Source organism: Mastigoproctus giganteus, chromosome 12, assembly GCF_048544385.1.
Source record: "Mastigoproctus giganteus isolate SK-2022 chromosome 12, ASM4854438v1, whole genome shotgun sequence".
Classification (NCBI taxonomy): domain Eukaryota; kingdom Metazoa; phylum Arthropoda; class Arachnida; order Uropygi; family Thelyphonidae; genus Mastigoproctus; species Mastigoproctus giganteus.
The window spans coordinates 85622612-85641397 of record NC_143586.1 but is presented as its reverse complement, the minus strand read 5'-3'; the positions used below and the strand labels follow the sequence as shown (position 1 = coordinate 85641397).

Sequence of the window (18786 nt, the reverse complement as noted above, 5' to 3'; positions counted from 1 at the left end):
ATATGAGATACAGATGAAATGATGCCCTTTACACTACTATTGTAGTTTTTTCTTTAAGGGTTGTCTATGGTATATCTACACCAGGGGTTGGCATATTTTGAGTGAATAGTGATTTTTGATCTAATTAAAAAAAAAAAAGAAAATCCGAAGAGCCACACTTCAGCTCAAGCTGGGGTGGGGGTTTAAGAAATGGAATAGAGTGAGAAGGTGTTTTACTAAAACAATATATTTTTTTCAAATATTATTTATTAATAATATTTCTAATTAATGTGACTGTTGCTACTGAACTTCTTGAGCGAGTCTCTCAACATCAGGGAAGTATGCCGTAATTTTCATCTTAAACACGCTGAGAGACTCGCATTGTTCAGGCGGTTTCTTGATTTATTTTTAATATAGTTCATGTTCGAAAATATTTGCTCTCAGAAATTCGTCTAACCAAAAACTGAGAGAAGTCCAAACACAAATATTTTAAAATTAGTGTGTGTCCGGTAAGCTCTCCAAATCCTCAATTTCCGTTTTAAGGCATTTTAGTCTTGCACTCCACATGTCCTTGATTTTTAAGTCCTCTAACTCCATTTGAAACTTTGCTTCATGTGGGCTAAAAGTTAAAGAGTTACATGCTCAAAGAGCTGTAGGTTGCCGACCCCTGACCTACACTAATATTATGTAGTTTCTTTATTTATATATTCCTAAAAGTAGAAGTGTAGGGATTAATGAGATAAAATGTGATATTGTCATTTTCTCAGTGAAGCAGATATAACAGTAGTAAAATTTTGTACTACTGTTGACAAGACATGCTTATGTAGGGTGGGATAAGAAATACCTGACACATTTTAAAAACATCAGAAGAGCTAAATAACTCAATGCCAAGTACGAATGACTCAGCTAATTGAAAACATCCAAAATACTAAAGTTGCATGTGGCACAGCAACAACAAACATTAAGTTTTCAAACTGCAGTAAGTCAAATTAACAATCACCCCCCCCCCAACTATTGTACTGAATCTCAAGTGTTTTTTTAGAATATGCACCAAAGCAACTAAGGCATGAAATGTCTGCATATCTTGTTTTCTGTAGTTGCTTTGCCCATTTAGTGGGATGAAAAATTTGGATTTCTGTGTGAAAAAAGCACAGACAACTTTTTCCTAATGTTGACTAATTTAGTCATGATGGGGAAAAAAAACTGCGTCTGTACCCTGTACACACAAAAGATGTTTCATCTTTGATGAAAATCAGAACTGTTTTAAAATCAAACAGCTAGAACCAAAGTCATGAACGATGTAACATTTTATGCTCACGCCTGCTACTTACTCTACTGAATCAATGCTAGTGACATTAGCATCACATTTCAGTCAAAAACATTTAGTATGAACGATGTAACATTTTACACACATGCCCACTACTAACTCTACTGAATCAATGTTTGGAAGAGGTTAGCAAAATCTAAGCCAACAGCCTAATTACCCATTTAATTGTAGCCATTTGTTCAATAGTATGATTGCAACAATACAAGTATTTGTATTGGTGCAATCTGCATTTTTGTTACATTCCATTGTTAGGTGCCACTATAGATGTTTTCAAATCAATAATTTTCTGAGCAGCGAAAGGGACTGAATGCCACATTACTATAGCCTTTGTGTTCAACGATGCCGAAGCCAAATGCAGAGCATTGTCAAGAGTATCGAGCAAGCTAACCTAAAAAATAAAGATGGAGGTAGCAATGAGTGTGCAAGAATGACAAAGACTATTGAGAATGTGTAAAAGACAAATAGAAAAATCGAGCACTGGATTTAGCAGTGCCTTTAACCAGCAATGATGCTCCATCTAGCAATAATGTACTCCAAGTGAGTATTAATTATGTACAACGGAACATTTCTCCAATTGCAGAGCAGATGAGTTTAAATGATCAAGCTCCTTTTCTTTACACCGACTACTATTTACATAACAATGCGCATCGAGAGCTTGAAAGGATATTTAAGAAAAATGATTTCTGTTCTGTATGCTACATTTGTGATCATCTGTTGTTCGAAAATGACACAAAGAAACCAGCTGCTAAAGATGTACTATTGATACACACTGCATTTACTGATGTTGACGTCGATATGACCCTTGTGTGTAATAGCTGCAGAGATCACTTAAGAACAACACCATTGCATTACCAAAGTTGGATTCAGTGACAGAGACATGCATACTGACGATATGGCATTCTGGGTCAAGTGATCAATGTGCCTGTTTCACTCAACACTATGATCCATCTATTGCCAAAGGAGATTTGATTGAAACATGCACATCGATCACTTGGCCCAGAATGCCGTATTGCCTGTATGTGTGTCTCAGACACCTCATCTATGCATATAAAATGCAAGATAAAAAACAATCTAGCTATTTGATTGTGTTAGTAAGAAAGCTAGTGTTTAAAGCATGGCTTCAATATTTGGCCGACATTTACAACCTCTTTATCGATTGTATCAAATCATGAAAGATCAGTCATTCTCTGATGACAGTCACATTGAAATTAATTTGGCTAAAGACAACATAAGCGAAGCAGTTCTGATCAAATAAAGTCTAATCACCCAACATTAAACGTTGTTGTTGTGGAGCAACAATAAATATCTTAGAATCCCCCAGAGGAGAAACTAACGTACCGCAGAGATTACTTTTTGATGAGCACGCAGAGGAACTGTCCTTTCCCAGCATTTATCTTGGACAATTCAAGATGTTCAGAGAGAATTTATGCGTGACTCCGTTCATGATGCCAATGAGTGAGCACATATGATCTGACCAATACAGTGTCACTCTATATCATCTCCATCACAGCAATGAAGATAGATTGAGACTCTGATGGTGGCTTTCAAATACATAGGTAAAGATACTAAACTGACACAAGAGAGAGTTCAATCCAAAGAATACATTAACAGCTGTATCTAAAACAATTTGTTTTCGATACAATGTTAAGTGTGATCTATTCGCTATGATTAGACAGCTTGGTAAACCAATGTTCTTGACTCCAGGTGCCAATGAAACTGGTTGGTCACACTTGCTTCAACTATTGTATAAGTTACAGAATAAGGGGTGTGATGTTGCTCACATCATCCTCACTAATAAGTGAGGATGATTTGAGCAACACTGACCAAGCAGAAGGCAATGCTACTGAACGAAGATGCTTAACTTCAAGGTCATGGATGTAATTATGAACATATTGCCGTCAAAACATTATAGCCTGTTTGGTCAATTTTACATGGTCAACCTTTTAAAGCAAATTTCCACATCACAGTAGTCCACACGCACACATTTTGCTGTGGCTAAATAATGCTCCCAAAGATGCTTTGGGTGAGAACGAAGAAGACATTGCAATGATCGACAAGTTAGTGTCTATCTCCGCTAGTGAGGCTTCAGGGAGCATCAAGCTTCAAACTCACAACCATACATTCACATGTTACATTAGCCTTCTCAACGAAGTTCCACCAGTAAGCCCTGCCAGAAGTCAAACTTCTTATTCTCATGATATTTAAGTCCTCTTCTGTGCAATCCATCCATCTTTTCTGTGGTCTTCCTCTTGCCCTCCTACTGGAAAGTTTCCATTTCATTATACTCTTAATTATTCTGCTGTCATCCATTCTCATAGCATGTCCCAATCAGGCAAGCCTCTGGCTCTTCACAAATATGACTATGTCTGCACCCTGAATAAGATGGTCAAGTTCATGGTTCACTCTGATCCTCCAGGATCCATCAACGTCTTGTACAGGCCAAAAACTTTTCGTAAAATTCTACACTCGAACAATTTCAAAAAACATATGACAAAACATATTAATATGTGTAAATGTGTAAGTTTGGATTTTTATGCACTTAGCATTAGTAGCGGCATACGATGCAAGAAAGCAAGCTTATGCAGCATCAACCAAAAAAAACTGCTACGATTTCACCCCTCCATTCGTTCCAAATAACTGTCCAGCTCAGCCTTAAATTTATTTAGGCTATCAACATCCTCAACAAAAGATGGAAGTCTGTTCCACCAATCAACAACCTGCTGGCTAAAGGAAAACTTTGCATATCTATCCTACAACTGTCTTTCCTCAATTTGAATTTATGCCCTCTCAGGTGATTATTCTGAGCAAGAGGAAGAATCCCATCAGCATTGGGCATGCTTAAACCAATCAAGACTTTATACACCTCAATCAGATCACCTCACGGGTGCCTAGTCTCCAAACACTGTAATCTACAAAACCTAAGCCCTTATTCATAAGAGCAACCCTTTGTTCCATTCACTAATCTTGTTGCCCCCTCAGTACTCATTCCAACAGCTCTACATCCTTCTTGAAATGAGGCCTCCAGACCTGTATACAGGTGACCCCCGCTTAACGCTGATAATTCGTTCCGGAAAAACAGAGCGCTAAGTGAGCTCCGCATTCCCATAAGGTAACATATGTATTTGTGAGTTGCAGTCAGTGCCATAGGATATTTCCTAATCAATAATAAACGGTAGTGAAAAGATGCACAAATGTCGGTCAAAATATTTAATATTCAAATATTTGTACGTATAAAATATTTTGCATTACATATGTATATAATTATTTGGTAACTATTTACGTATCAAAATTAAACTTAAAATTCCAATTAAAATCATGAATTTAATTGATCTAAATTAATTTTAATTGATTTAATTTAATTGATGAATTTAATCAAAAAAAATGTGTAGATTTTGGGTTGAACTTTGGCCCTCTTCCAAATAAACTAAAAGGGGTATTAATTTTAAATCTCCCGCAGCGTTACCACCCAACAATAAAGTGAACCGATCCTTCGCCGCTTTGAAACCTGGCATGTTTTTTCTTCTTTCAATATGAAACTTCTTTTAGGCATTCGTTTCCACAAAAGTCCTGCTTCATCTATGTTAAAAACTTGTTGAGAAGTATAACACATAATACCACTCTTCAATAATTTTAACAAGTTCTTTTTTGAAAATTTCGGCTCCTTGATCTGCACTTGCGGCTTCACCCTGGATTTTAAATCTATTCAACCAGCCCTTACCAGTTTTAAATGGTTCCACGTTTTTTTTTTTTAGGTGAGTTTTCTTCAGATAATCATATCGGCTAATCTCTCTCTCTCTCTCTTTTTTCATTTTATAATATTTAACTTAACTGAATTCTGCATTGGAATATTATCTTCAATAAAATTAAAGTCTTTTCATTTCAATCCTAATAGCTGGCCTAGTCCTAGTTGCTTGCAGTAGAACAGCTATCTTTCCCGCTGCTAAAATTAATTCTTTATTTTTTTATAATTGTTCTTACAGTTAAACTTACAAGTCCTAAATTATGGCATATATATCAGCTTGTCGTTGACCGGAATCAATTCGCTTCAAAATGTCTAATTTAATTTTCAAATTCAGTCTTTTTCTTACATTTATAGTCTTCATACTGCGCTCAGACGTTGTTGCTTTTTCATTCTTATCTGCCATTATTAACTCTTCGAAAATGTAACTGCATTGGTTGCATTAATTATGATACAATGTTCAAGTAAACTGTCCGTTATGCACGATGTGTAATACTGTACTGAGTGATGATTAGTCTTTGGATAAATGCATATAATGCAAATATTACAAGCAATATACTTGATCATTTTTTAAAATGTTAATCTCAGAACTGCGTAACAACTCACTGTACTGCAATTAAATTAGCATGCGAGAAAATTTCACTGAGCGTGGGAAACGTTTTAATGCTGTTTTGCTATTCATTTTTAAGCTATTGACTCCATCAAATGAAACAATTTTGTTAAATATGCCAAACATGCAATCTGTAAATGAGCGTTATAGTGATCTGCCTTCTTCTTATATAGTCAGATATGGGTTATAATATAAGAATAGCGTTATAGCGAATCAGCACAAAGCGAACCGCATTATAATGGGGGCCTGCTGTACAGTACTCAAGGTGTGGCCCGACCATCGCCTTATACAAGGGGATAATCACCTCCTTATCCCTGCTAGAAAAATTCCTGTATATCATTGACAAGACACCATGAGCTACACTTGCAGACCATCTGCACTGCTTAGAAAATTTCATATCTGCTTGCACAGTTACCCCCAGGTCCTTTACCACTGTCAGTGTAGTACCACAGAGTTGATACATTACTCTGGGGTTGCTGCTTCCCATATTTCAATGTTTTTTTTTTTTTTTTTTTTTTTTTGACTATAATGCTCATTTACAATCTGTTCAAGATAAGAAACATTAAGTAAATTTGATGTATGACAAATGTCAATAGGATTGCCTTGAATTAAGGAGACGTCCAGTCACGACACTTTTACTGAGTTTACTTGTCAATGTTAAACTTCATTTGCCACCTCTCAGCCCATCTGCTCAACATTTCTAGATCCTGTTGCAGCAGCGTACTGTCATTAGTGTCATTAACAATCCTGCTAACCTTCGTATCATCTGCAAACTTGGACGTTAAGCCTGATATACCATCATCAATATCATTTATAAATACAGAAAACAACAATGAACCCAACACTGAACCCTGAGAGACTCCACTAATAACATTAGTCTACAATGAGAAGTGTCCATTGATTACCACTCTGTCTTTTCCCACTCAACCATCCATTTATCCATAGCAGCAATTTGCCTCCAATGCCACACTGCACCAATTTGTGCAGCAGTCTTCCATATGCAACAGTATCAAAAGCATTTCTAAGATCCAAAAATATGACATCAAAGTTATTCCCTGCATCCAGTTGTTTTGTGACCACATCATAGTATCCAATCAAATTGGTCACACAAGACTTCCCCTTAACAAAACAATGTTGTGTCTGAGCTATAAATGAAGTCTTTTCTAGGTGATCCTGCAGTGCTTCCATTAATTTCCCTGGAACACAAGTTAAACTAACAGGTCTATATGTTTTTCTTGAACAATTTCTCCTCCAATTTACTCTCAGTTATTACAAGATTATCTAGCTTACTGCCAGAGTTTAATACACCTCTGGCATTCCACTGCCTGAATACTCCTCATGTGTGAATGTAGATGCAAAATATTCATTTAGTTTGTTAGCTACCTGAGCAGAATCATCAACAGTTGAACCATCAATATCCAGTGGACCAACCCGATTCATTCCCTTCTTCTAGAGTTTACATACATAAAGAACTCTTTGCTGTTTTTTCTTTGCATCCTTTGCCAACGATTTCTCATAATCTGCCTTTGCCTGCCTAATCTCCTTTGTAGCTTGGTTACGGACCAGATTATATCTATTGTAGGCTTCCATGTCACCGATTAATTTATGTTTCCCATGCATTTTTCTTCTCTGCCACATGTCTCATTAGTTCATCTCACATCCATTTAGGCCTAAACCCTGAACGATATTTCTTAGTTGGTATGTAAAGCCTAGTAGCTTTCAAGATTAATTCTTTGAATGCTTCCCATTTTGAATTTGCTGTTGGTAACATCATCAGTTGGTCTCACCGTACAGAATTTAAATACTGTCTCAGACCTCCGTAGTCGCCTTTACAAAAGCAAAAATGTTTTCAAGATAACAGATGAGGAGAAAAAGCAGTATGAATTGGAACTTAACAACAACAAGTTTGAGCTTCTGTAGACTATTCAGGACCAAGATATTGACAAGGAATACTACAAATTTCTTAAAGTGATAAAGCCCAAGAAATCTATAGGTAAAAAGAAAATCCAAAGAAGGAAAAAATCAGTCAAAGAACACTTTTCATAATGAACAAAAGACGACAAATGAAGAGCAAGATAAACACTGCCAATGAGAAAATTGAGTATACTGAGTTATGCAATGCCATTAGAAAGAGACTCAATGACATAAGATTTAAGCAAGAAAAGTAGAACAAGCATTAAGGGAAATGCAAAGGACTTAAGTCAGCAGCCACGAGCAATAATACAGAAAGACAAATGATACTGAAACTGAATAGCAATGGTTTACTGATAAATAGCAGAGAAGACATAATTCAAATAACAGAAGACTACTATAGAGAATTATACAAGGAGTGAAGGAATGATGCCAGCATTGGGGAATATGGATCACATATCCTTCCTGATGAGGAAGAACACGTGTTGAAGAAGAGTTACGAGAGAGAGAGAGAGAGAGAGAGAGAGAGAGAGAGAGAGAGAGAGAGAGAGAGAGAGAGAGAGAGAGAGAGAGAGAGAGAGAGAGAGAGAGAGAGAGAGAGAGAGAACAAGAGTCAGAAGTAGAAAGGAATCAACAAGAAAGATAATATCCAGCTCAGGACCCTGGTTGTGTCAAGTCCATACTCACCAGATGTGAGTCTCTAGGGTTCTGCCTGGATTATGAAATTATTATTATTTGTGAATTATGAAAAGACATTTGACTCCATTTTTTTTTTTTTTTTTTAATGAAAACCCCAAACAAGAGAGGTATTAGAACATATAGTACTTAGTACCATGCATGAATTGGAGGTTCAGAAGATGAAAGAAGATATTTGTTGACATTTGACTTAACTTCTGCAGACTGTAATTTTCAGGAAATAAGTATGAAAGAAGGTTGTTCCAGAAAACTGTAGTTGAATGAATAAACAAGGAAGATGGAAAGTTGCTTCTTCAGGTTTGAAAGAGAGAGCAGGAATTATAGAAGCCAATTCAGAAGAACAGTGCCCATGGAAATATCTGTAGAAAATGCATGCAGCAGAAACAGTATGTTTATGAGACAGAGTGGAGAGAATCGGTTAGGATGTGTCATTAATTAACCTAACTGCCTTCTTCTCAATGGAATCTAGAAGTCAGAGAGAAGTCTTGGGGACACTGCCTCCATGGTAGGGCAGATTTGCAATTTGCACAGAGTGAACAGCTGTTTGGAAGAAAAGTAATGCTGAGAGAGAAAGAGAAAACTAAATTTTTTAGATGCAGTGGAAGCAATATTTGTAATGTGCTTGTGCCAAGAGAGAGATTAGAAGTCAGGGTAATCCCCAAGAGAGAGATAACATCTTGCCTAGAAATCGGAGTGTCACCAAAGATAAACATAGGAGCAGAAGAATCCTTTTTGCGGGATATAAGACAAGACTGAGTTTTAGAAGGATCGAAATCAACTAAGTTGTCTTTACCCCACTGGAGAATTATCTAGAGATCAGCATTTAAGGAATTAGTAGCAGATTTTCGAGAAGTTGAAGCTGATTGAACAAGACAAAGTTTCTCAAACTGGATTAATAAACAAGAGGAAAAGAGTTGGGGAAAGAACTTAACCCTGGGGAACACCGGCATTAGTGGAGAAGTTAGAAGACAGAACCATCTACATTCAGTGAGCAGTCAGAGAGAAAACTGGATAACCAATTACAAAAAGCAGTTGGCAAACCATAAGATGGAAGCTTGTTTAGAAGACCTTTATTCCAAACAATCGAAAGCCTTTGAGATGGCTAGAGCAATTGCTTTTGTTTCAAGGAACTTTTCCATTCAATTCGTCCATAAATGTGTAACATTAGCCAGAATATCACCAGTGGATCGAAACTGATGGAATCCATACAGGAAATTGTTGATCAGATGGAAGGTTTCTAGGTAGTTTAAGAGTTGGCAGTTAATTGATTTCTCCATTACTTTAGAAAGAGTAGAAGTAATTGCAATGGGATGATAATTGGATGGGAAGGATTTGTCACCCTTTTTAGGAACTGGCTGGATAGGAGCAAATTTCCAAGCAGAGGAAAAAACACCTTTGGAATAGGAAAGTGAAAAATGACAGCAAAGAACAGGAGTAAGTTCAGGAGCACAGGATTTGAGAACAAGTGGAGAAATACCATCAGGACCTGGAGCTTTCTTAGCATCAAGATTCGTCAGAATCCTCCTGACATCCTTTTGACAGAAGACCACAGGAGGCATTGAATGGAGAGTGTTGGGAATGGTGGGAGGTGTTTTACCAAGATCATTAATACATGAGTTGGAAGAAAAATGGGATGCTAGCAGGTCAGCTTTATCCTTGGCTGAAGTGACAACAGAACCATCTGGTTTGGACAGAGGTGGGAGCAGAGATGGCCAAAAGTTATGGCCAATAGCTTTGGCAAAAGACCAGAATGCTCGGCTACCATTAGGGCAAGAAGCAAGTTTTCTACTCTTAGCCTGTTCAAACTCTAGTTTGGACTGATTAATAACTGCTTTACAATTGTTGCGAGCTTTGGTGTAGGCAGAAAATGAAACTGAAGAATTAGAAACAAGCCAATTACGATATGCAACATTCTTCTCTTGAACAGCCTTAGCACATTTATCGGAAAACCAAGGTTTAGATAAAGGACGAAATTTTAAAGTGAAGCATAGAATAAAGGATTCCATTCCTACAAGAATAATTTCACTGACATGATCTGAGCAAATGTTGACATCAGAAGTTTTGAAATAGTAATCCGACTAAGGAAAAGAAGAAATGAAATCTCGGGTAATCTCATTTTGCATTCTTGTAATGCCAAACAACATGAGGTTGGGAACAGACATGACATAAAGGCTCCATGGGAGAGGAGACAATCACAAAGTTGTGATCTGAGGTGCCTAAATAACCACTCACTTCGACTGTGTACTTAGAAGGGTTGTTTGTGAGAAAAAGATCAAAGGTGTTGGCTGTATTGTTAGGATTGTCCAGTATTCTGGTAGGTCGATGAACAATCTGTGTGAGGTTATTAGCAATTGCAAAAGCCTCAGCACCTCGATCAGCTGGGTCTGTGTGACTAGAAAATTGAAGCCAGCTGGAATTGTGAACATTAAAATCACCAAGGAAAATTACCTCTGCTAGGAAAGTTGTACTGAAGAAAGTCAAGTTGCAAAGAGAGGAAGTCTAAGAGTTCCAAGATATAAGTGGACTTGGCAGAATGGTTCAGACAACAGATCAATTTGACAGAATGAGGTAGACAGATTTTAATTCACAGAAGATCAAAAAGAGGAGATTCCAAGTTACCATGTCTCTGACAGGGAATATCGGAATGGACATATGCACGATTTGGGCAATTGAGATGAGCAGTAGTTGAATCAACCAATAACTGAATTCTGTCAGAAAAAGTACATTGGGTTTGGCAGACTGCAAGTGGAAATGGACATCGTTGATATTACAATTGAGACCATGTATAGTTGTGAAATGAACTAGGAAGTGTTTGGGAGGTTTAGATCTTTTCGCAGATAAGCTTACTCTATTAGTTTAGCAATTCAGGTTATATTCAATAGTAAGAAAAAAGTGGGGGAAGGGGCCATGCTATATGAAGTAATGAATTTTTTGGATATGGCATACACATGGTAACAATATATCCTTGACATGGCCTCGACAATGCTCCCCCCCCCCCATGCATACACACTACTCGAACTCCCTCCAGTCACTATCTGGCAGAGTAGAGGTAGAAAGATTATGCACTAGCTGATCAGGAAGCCTCCTAGACAGTTACCAATAGGTTCAGTCTGGTCTACACCAGACTAACTAGCAGCCAGCCTGCGAATGCCGTTTTAGAAACATTACCTTATGCTGTAGCTAAGTTCCTGTCAACCCTTCCCACATATCTTCCATCATGCAGTATGACTGATGTGTTTTGAGGTTATGATGAACGCCATGGCGAGATCCAAACTTCCTTACATTTCGGGCGTCTCCATAGCTAGGTGGGCAGGAGCAGAAGCGTGGAAGATATGTGGGAAGGGTTGACAGGAACTTAGCTACAGCATAAGGTAATGTTTCAGGAACTGGAAAGACAAGGCATGGATACCCATATATTATGATTTTGAAGAAAATATATGAGAACACTACCTCCTTTATTAGACTAGACAAAGACAGTAGCAAATTTAAAATTAAGAAAGGAGTTCAACAAGGATACACATTATCTCCGAAGTTGTTTACTGCTGCCCTTGAGGAAGCTTTCGGAAGATTAGACTAGTTGCAAAAAAGAGTCAATGTGAATGGAGAGTAGCTAAATGATTTACGATTTGCAGATGACACGGTGATCATAAGCCACGACCCGAAAGAATTAGAGGAAAATCTTAATCAGTTATGCAAAGTTAGTATGGATTTTGGACTAAAGACAATTTGGCTAAAACAAAAGTAATAATTAACAAGTATGCCACAGAAAGGGATATAATCATTGAAGGAGACGTAATTGTAAAGGTGGATTCATATACTTATCTGGGACAAGTTGTAATAATGATAAATGGCTGGAATTCAAGAGAAGAATACATTTTGGATGGATAGCATTTAGAAAATAAGTCACATACTAAGGAGCAATATCCCAATTTGTCTGAAACGTAAAATAACGAACAAATGTATACTATCTACCATGACTTATGGAAGTGAAACCTGGGCACTTACTAAAAGAATGGAAGAGAAGCTGAGAACCACACAGTGAAGAATGGAACGAATAATAGGAATCAGACTGTTAGATAAAAAGAGAAAGGCATGGATTAGGCAGCAAACTCAAGTAAAGGACATTTTTATCAAAACTAAAGAACTAAAATGGTCTTAGGCAGGACACGTAGCTTGAAGACATGATGACAGATGGACTAAGAAAATAACAGAATGGTACCCAAGAGGAGCTAGAAGAAAACCCGGAAGACAACAATGGAGATGGACAGATGAAATTCACGAGTTCATGGGTAGTAAATGGATGGCTATTGCACAAAACAGAAGGCACTGGAAAGTTGCTGGAGAGGCATTCATCTTGCAGTGGATTGAAAATGGCTGATCATGATGTGGGCTGCAATACTGACACATCACAAAAAATATAATTTTTTAGTTAATACTAGCTTCTAACTGGTAGTAATTCTATCTTTCAAGTCTATAATAGTACAGTGGTACCTTGGATTACGAGTAACTTGGTATGCGAGTGTTTTGCAAGACGAGCAAAAATTTTTAATAAATTTTAACTTGATAAACGAGCGAGGTCTTGCAAAACGAGTACAGTCAGTCCTCGTATAACACGTGTTTACACTACACGAATTCGATCATACACGATTTATAAATAGGGGAACGATATCTTATATAACAGGAACCGAATTCGCTTATGCATGAAGCGCCTTTGTGTTTACAAGAAATGGCAGTCGAACGCAGAATCACCCCAACCGAACGCAACCCGATAGGAATGAAGAGAAGATTTTGAAAATGTATTTATGGTTTTTTATATCAGTGAAGGGGAAACACATTTCACCATAATAACGTAAAAACCAACACAATTCCAGCTATCGGTATAATCGCAAATGCAATTAGATCGAGTTTACTACCAGTTTATAACAGATTCCACTCGCAAGAAACTAGAAATTGTTTTTATTGTTTTATGGTAGTAACCCCTAGAAATGTGCTTTAGTAAAATGTGAGGTGTTAATAGAGTTGTCTCTGCCTTTACGGTGTTGTTTATTCAGTTGCTACACGCGCAGCTTTGTTTATGTGTATCAAGCGTGCCTCCTCGTTTTGTAATTGTGCTTTATTCCCTAAAAATGAGTAAAATAATTAAAAGGTGTGAAAAGGAAGCATCCTGGCGAAGACACTGCAGATTCAGAGAGAAAAAAAAAAACAATATCGATAAACAGAGGCGGACTGGGTCAAAAATTCTTACCCGGGAAAATTTATAGTGGCCTCATACTACGGTTTATGGCCAAAATCACACCGGCCTCCGGCCCACCGGGCTACACGCGTGCAGCTTTGTTTATGTGTATCAAGCGTGCCTCGTCGTTTTGTAATAGTGCGAGCGATGAATCTGATTTCCGTGAAATCCTGAAAAGGAGGCAAAAGCAAGTGTCATTGGAAAGATTCCTTGTTAAAGTCGCACAAAAAGAAAAAAATCAACAGATAGCAGTGATTCCGTTAGAGACAGTGAAAGTCGTCCTACCCAATAATTAATAAATTCGATTGCTTTATGTATATTAAATTTAAATATTAAAAATATAAAAAGGTATGTATTTTGTATTAATCATTTTACAGTATATGAATATTTTTGAGTTTTGGAACAAATCATCTGGGTTTCCATTATTTCTTATGGGGAAATTCGCTTTGATATACGAGTGCTTTGGATTACGAGCACGTTTCCGGAACGAATTATGCTCGCAAACCAAGGTACCACTGTAGATAATTAAGATGCTGGTTTACCTAATTTTAAAGTTGAAACTTATCCCATTCAACCGTAAAATAATCTGACAGTTTCAGCTTATGTTACCAAATATGACATTTGAGTTGTGCCAATATTGCAGCCATCATGCAATATTTTATGAGTGTAACAGAGTGAGTGTGTGTTCCAGCAGAACTTATAAAATTTTTATTTTTGCTGGGTTAATAAAAGTAATCATTCATTGAAAATAAAATAATTAAGTGAGAAAAGAAACTGTTTCTATCTAATGAGTAATAAAATTATATCTTATACTTTACCTACAACCTTGTTTCTGTGCAACAGGTACTATACTTTTAACATACTCAGTCTGACTATGTCCAGTAAGTCCTGGTAAAAACAATGCTATTGGCTGGGAGTTTTTATTACCTTGGAAATGGGTACTATCTAACCAATCCAGAGAAACTATTCCTCCATCATTCAACTTCAGGAACTCTCTTTACAATAAAAAGCAACAAACCTTAAAATTAACTTTTATCTCAAGAATATAATTAAAAAGTAAACAATTTTCTAAAAAAATAACATTTACAATAGTTAATTTTTAATTTGAATTACTATAAAAGGATTACTTGAAAGTTAATTTTCTTGGTTAAATATTGATTAAATATGTTTTGAATTTGTGTTAAGATTCTGTGTTTTGTCTGACAATACTTTACTTACTTTAAGATCTGGAGTAGCAGTTTGAAAAATACCAATTGGTGAGAATTTTTCATCAATAACAGAAATCCTGTTTGGGACATAACCTAGTATTTCATGATCTCAACAGCATGAAAAGTGTTTTGTTCAGTGATTCAGTGCTCCATATTCAAACCAAAGTCAAATTAATAATATTTTGTCTAGGTTATGAAATCTGTGATTTACACAAAAAATCCTCATCAGCAAAAACTTATCAGGCAACTTTTTATTATTTATTTATTGTTGTTGATGGCAAGTGCCCAAATACAGAAAGCACTTGTGGTAAACCTATATACAGCAGGGTAATATACATGTATACTGCTCTGAACATTTTAAGGACTGGGATGAGAAAATCCAATGAGTGCTAACCCAAGGTCATGCAAAGCACTCAAAGTAACACACACACACACACACACACACACACACACACACACACACACACACACACACACACACACACACACACACACACACTTAATAGTTTTAGTGATAGTCAATCCTGATAGAAGAGTAAGTTTCATAAACAATTTCCCTGGGAGCATCTAGATAGTTTTTTTCACAACTTTCCTATCCATGTTATTCTGCCTCCTTAACAGAAAATAATACTGCCTTCAAAAAATTTTGGTAAGCTCTCAGTACACGGCTTTCAATGATGGTGAATGCTATTTGGTGTATATTTTAAAATTATTAAAGTACAGAACTACTGAATACATCATGCTGATTGGCAACTGATACTATAATAATCATGGACACAAGTCCATGATTATTATAGTATCAGTTATAGTATCTACTGAATACATCATGCTGGTTGGCAACTGATACTATAATAATCATGGACACAAGTCCTATCATTTTAACCAGCAAAACTATATTTCATAATGATGAACACAGAAATCAATCTATAACTCAAAAAATCAATAGACAAACATGCGGTACCTATAAATAACAATTATATATCTTATTATAAATGAACATCTTAGCAACAGATTATTTAAACTTTTACAAAAGTTAAGTAGTTGCAATAATACCTTTGATAAGGCAAATCTGGAAGTCTCCCTCTAAGCATATTTGCCAGTGCAGTCTGTGCATGGGTGCCAAAACACCACAAAGTTGGCCAGTAACGTTGCTGAAGAATCTCACAGTGGTCGAGAAGAAACTTTTTTAATTTACCATCACGACAGGCAAAAATTGGTCGCTATGAAAAACAAAAAAGCGCATCACATATAACAAGGTTTGTTTCATTATTATCAGAATGAACTTTCATTCTTTTATGCATTATATACTAACTCCAAAAGTTTCTGATAACACAGTTTTATTATACCAAATAGAGTGAACACCACTTACTGTTATAACAGATAATGTTATCATTGGTATAATGTGATCGCTCCTATGAAGTCCTGATTAGATGTTTATATGTAATTATACGTTTATATATAATTTTTATATGTAATTATACTAATTACATATAAAAAAATATGTAAGAGTAAGAAGAGATGCATGTATACTTGCATGTACACCAATGCTAGATATAGTAAATAAATTTAACGAATTTGAGGTGCTGGTGAAGACATCAAAGGCGGATACTGTTGGGATGCCAGAGACATGGTGACACACAGAGATAAGGAATGCAGAATTGGAATTTGGGGAGTACAATGTGTACAGAAAGGATAGACAGGGAGGAGAGGTCATGCTGTAAGTTAAGAAACACACAAAATCTAAGGAAGTGCATCTAGCTGAAGTGGGTGGACAGTGCAGTGTTGAGAGCAGGACTATGCTATAGGCCTACTGACTCTGAGGAGGTACAACAAACAACTCTACAGAGAAATAGAGTGGGCCAGTAAATCAGATTTGTCTCATAATAGGGGATTTTAATTTCCCAGCTACAGACTGGAATTTGTGTGTTGGTCACTCACACACTAGCAAGACTTTTGTAGATTTATTGAATGATTCTTTTCTACAGCAGCATGTTCGAGATGCAACCAGAGGGAGTAATACGCTTGATCTGATTATCAGCAGTGATCACAGTGTACTGATGTGGGATTTACTCATAGATTTAACTACCATCAGGGGTAAAGGGAAGGGTTTTTGCTTTCGTAAAGGTGACTACAGTTATCTCAGACAGTTTTTAAATTCTTTACACTATGATCAACTGATGATGTTATCACCATCAAATTCTAAATGGGAAGCATTGAAGGAATTAATCTTGGAAGTTACCAGACTTTTCATACCAACTAAGAAATACTGTTCAGGGTTTAGGACTAAATGGATGTCAGACGAACTAATGAGACTCGTGGCAGAGAATAAAAATGCATGGGACACACAAATCATCAGGAGACACAGATAGTCTGTAAACAAATTACAAAGGAGGTTAGGCAAGCAAAGGCAGATTACGAGAAATCTTTGGCAAACAATGATAAGAAAAACAGTAAAGACTTCTTTGATTATGTAAACTCTAGAAGGAAGGGGATGAATCAGATAAGTCCACTTCATATCAATGATTTAATTGTTGATGATTCTGCTCAGGTAGCTGACAAACTAAATAAGTATTTTGCATCTACATTCACACATGAGGAGTTATTTACAAAGGGGAATGGCAGAAGTTTATCAAACTCTGGCAGGGAGCTAAATGATTTTGTAATAACTGAGAGCAACACGGAGGAGAAATTGTTGAAGTAAAACGTAAAAAAACACCTGGAGCAGATGGAATCTATCAGTTATATTGAAGGAGGTAGCGATGGAAGTAAGCAAATCCTTAGCAATGATTATGAGGGCATCCTTGGACTCAGGGGAAGCCCCCATTGACTGGAGATGTGCATATGTTTCCCCAATTCGCAAAGGGTGTTAGAAAGGTGATACAAATAATTATAGACCTGTTAGTTTAACTTCTCTTCTGGGGAAGATAGAGTCACTGGTTATGGAAGCACAGTAGGATCATCTAGACAAGTCTGGATTTATAGTTCAGACACAGCATGGTTTTGTTAGGGGGAAGTCTTGTCTGACCAATTTGATTGGATATCATGATTTGGTCACCAATGGAACTGGATGAAAAACTAAATTTTGATATCATGTACTTGGATTTTAGGAAAGATTTTGATACCGTTGCATAATAAAGACCACTGTACAAGTTGCTACAATGGATAAAATGAGTGGTAATCAATGAACACTGCTCTTCATGGACTAATATTATTAGTGAGTTCCCCAGGGGTCCATATTGAGCCCACTGTTGTTTTCTGTATTTATCAATGATACTGATGAAGGTATATTGGGCTTAAATGTCCAAGTTTGCAGACGATACAAAGGTTGGCAGTGTTGTTAACGACAGTACACTACTGCAACAGAATCTGGAAGAGTAGAGCAAATGAGCTGAGAGGGGGACAACCGAAGTTTAACATTGATAAATGTAAAGTACTGCATATGAGTAGCAGCAACCCCGGGGTAACATATCAAGTGGGTGGAATGAAGGTTAGTGGAGAATGAAGAGGACTTGGGGGTAATTGTGTTGTCAGATATGAAGTTTTCTCAGCAGTGCAGACAGGCTGCAAGAGTAGCTCATGGTGTCTTGTCAATGATATACAGGAATTTCACTAGCAGAGATAAGGGGGTGATTGTCCCCTTGTATAAAGGTCTGGAGGCCTCATTTTAGGAAGGATGTAGAGCTGCTTGAATGAGTACAGAGAAGGGCAATGAGATTGTTGAATGGAACCAAGGGCTGCTCTTACCAAGGTAGGCTTAAGTTCTGCAAACTGCAGCACCTGGAGACTAGGCACATACAAGGTGATCTGATTGAGGTGTATAAGGCCTTGAACGGGTTGAGCAAGCTCAATGCTGATGGGATTCTTCCTCTTGCTCAGATTAAGAACCTGAGTGGGCACAGCCTCAAACTGGGGAAAGAGATGTAGAATAGATGTGCAGAAATTTGTCTTTAGCCAGCAGGTAGTTGATTACTGCAACAGACTTCCATCTCTTGTGGAAGTTGATTGCTTAAATAAATTTAAGGCTGAGCTGAACAAGTGAGCAATGACAGATGGAGTGAATAGATGAGTGAAATGGGAGTTTTT

The 18786-nt window shown here is 37.0% G+C and overlaps 1 protein-coding gene across 1 annotated transcript in view; it reads right to left on the bottom strand.

The window, feature by feature from the left end:
• Hydr1 (abhydrolase domain containing Hydr1) overlaps positions 1-18786 on the bottom strand; it is a 175102-nt gene that overhangs the window by 123572 nt on the left and 32744 nt on the right. Inside the window, exons 2-3 of the mRNA XM_090385826.1 lie at positions 15757-15923; positions 14314-14490 (exon numbers count right to left, since the gene is read on the bottom strand). Coding sequence (XP_090241952.1) covers positions 14314-14490; positions 15757-15923 — 344 coding nt within the window. The remainder of the gene's footprint in view (positions 1-14313; positions 14491-15756; positions 15924-18786) is intronic.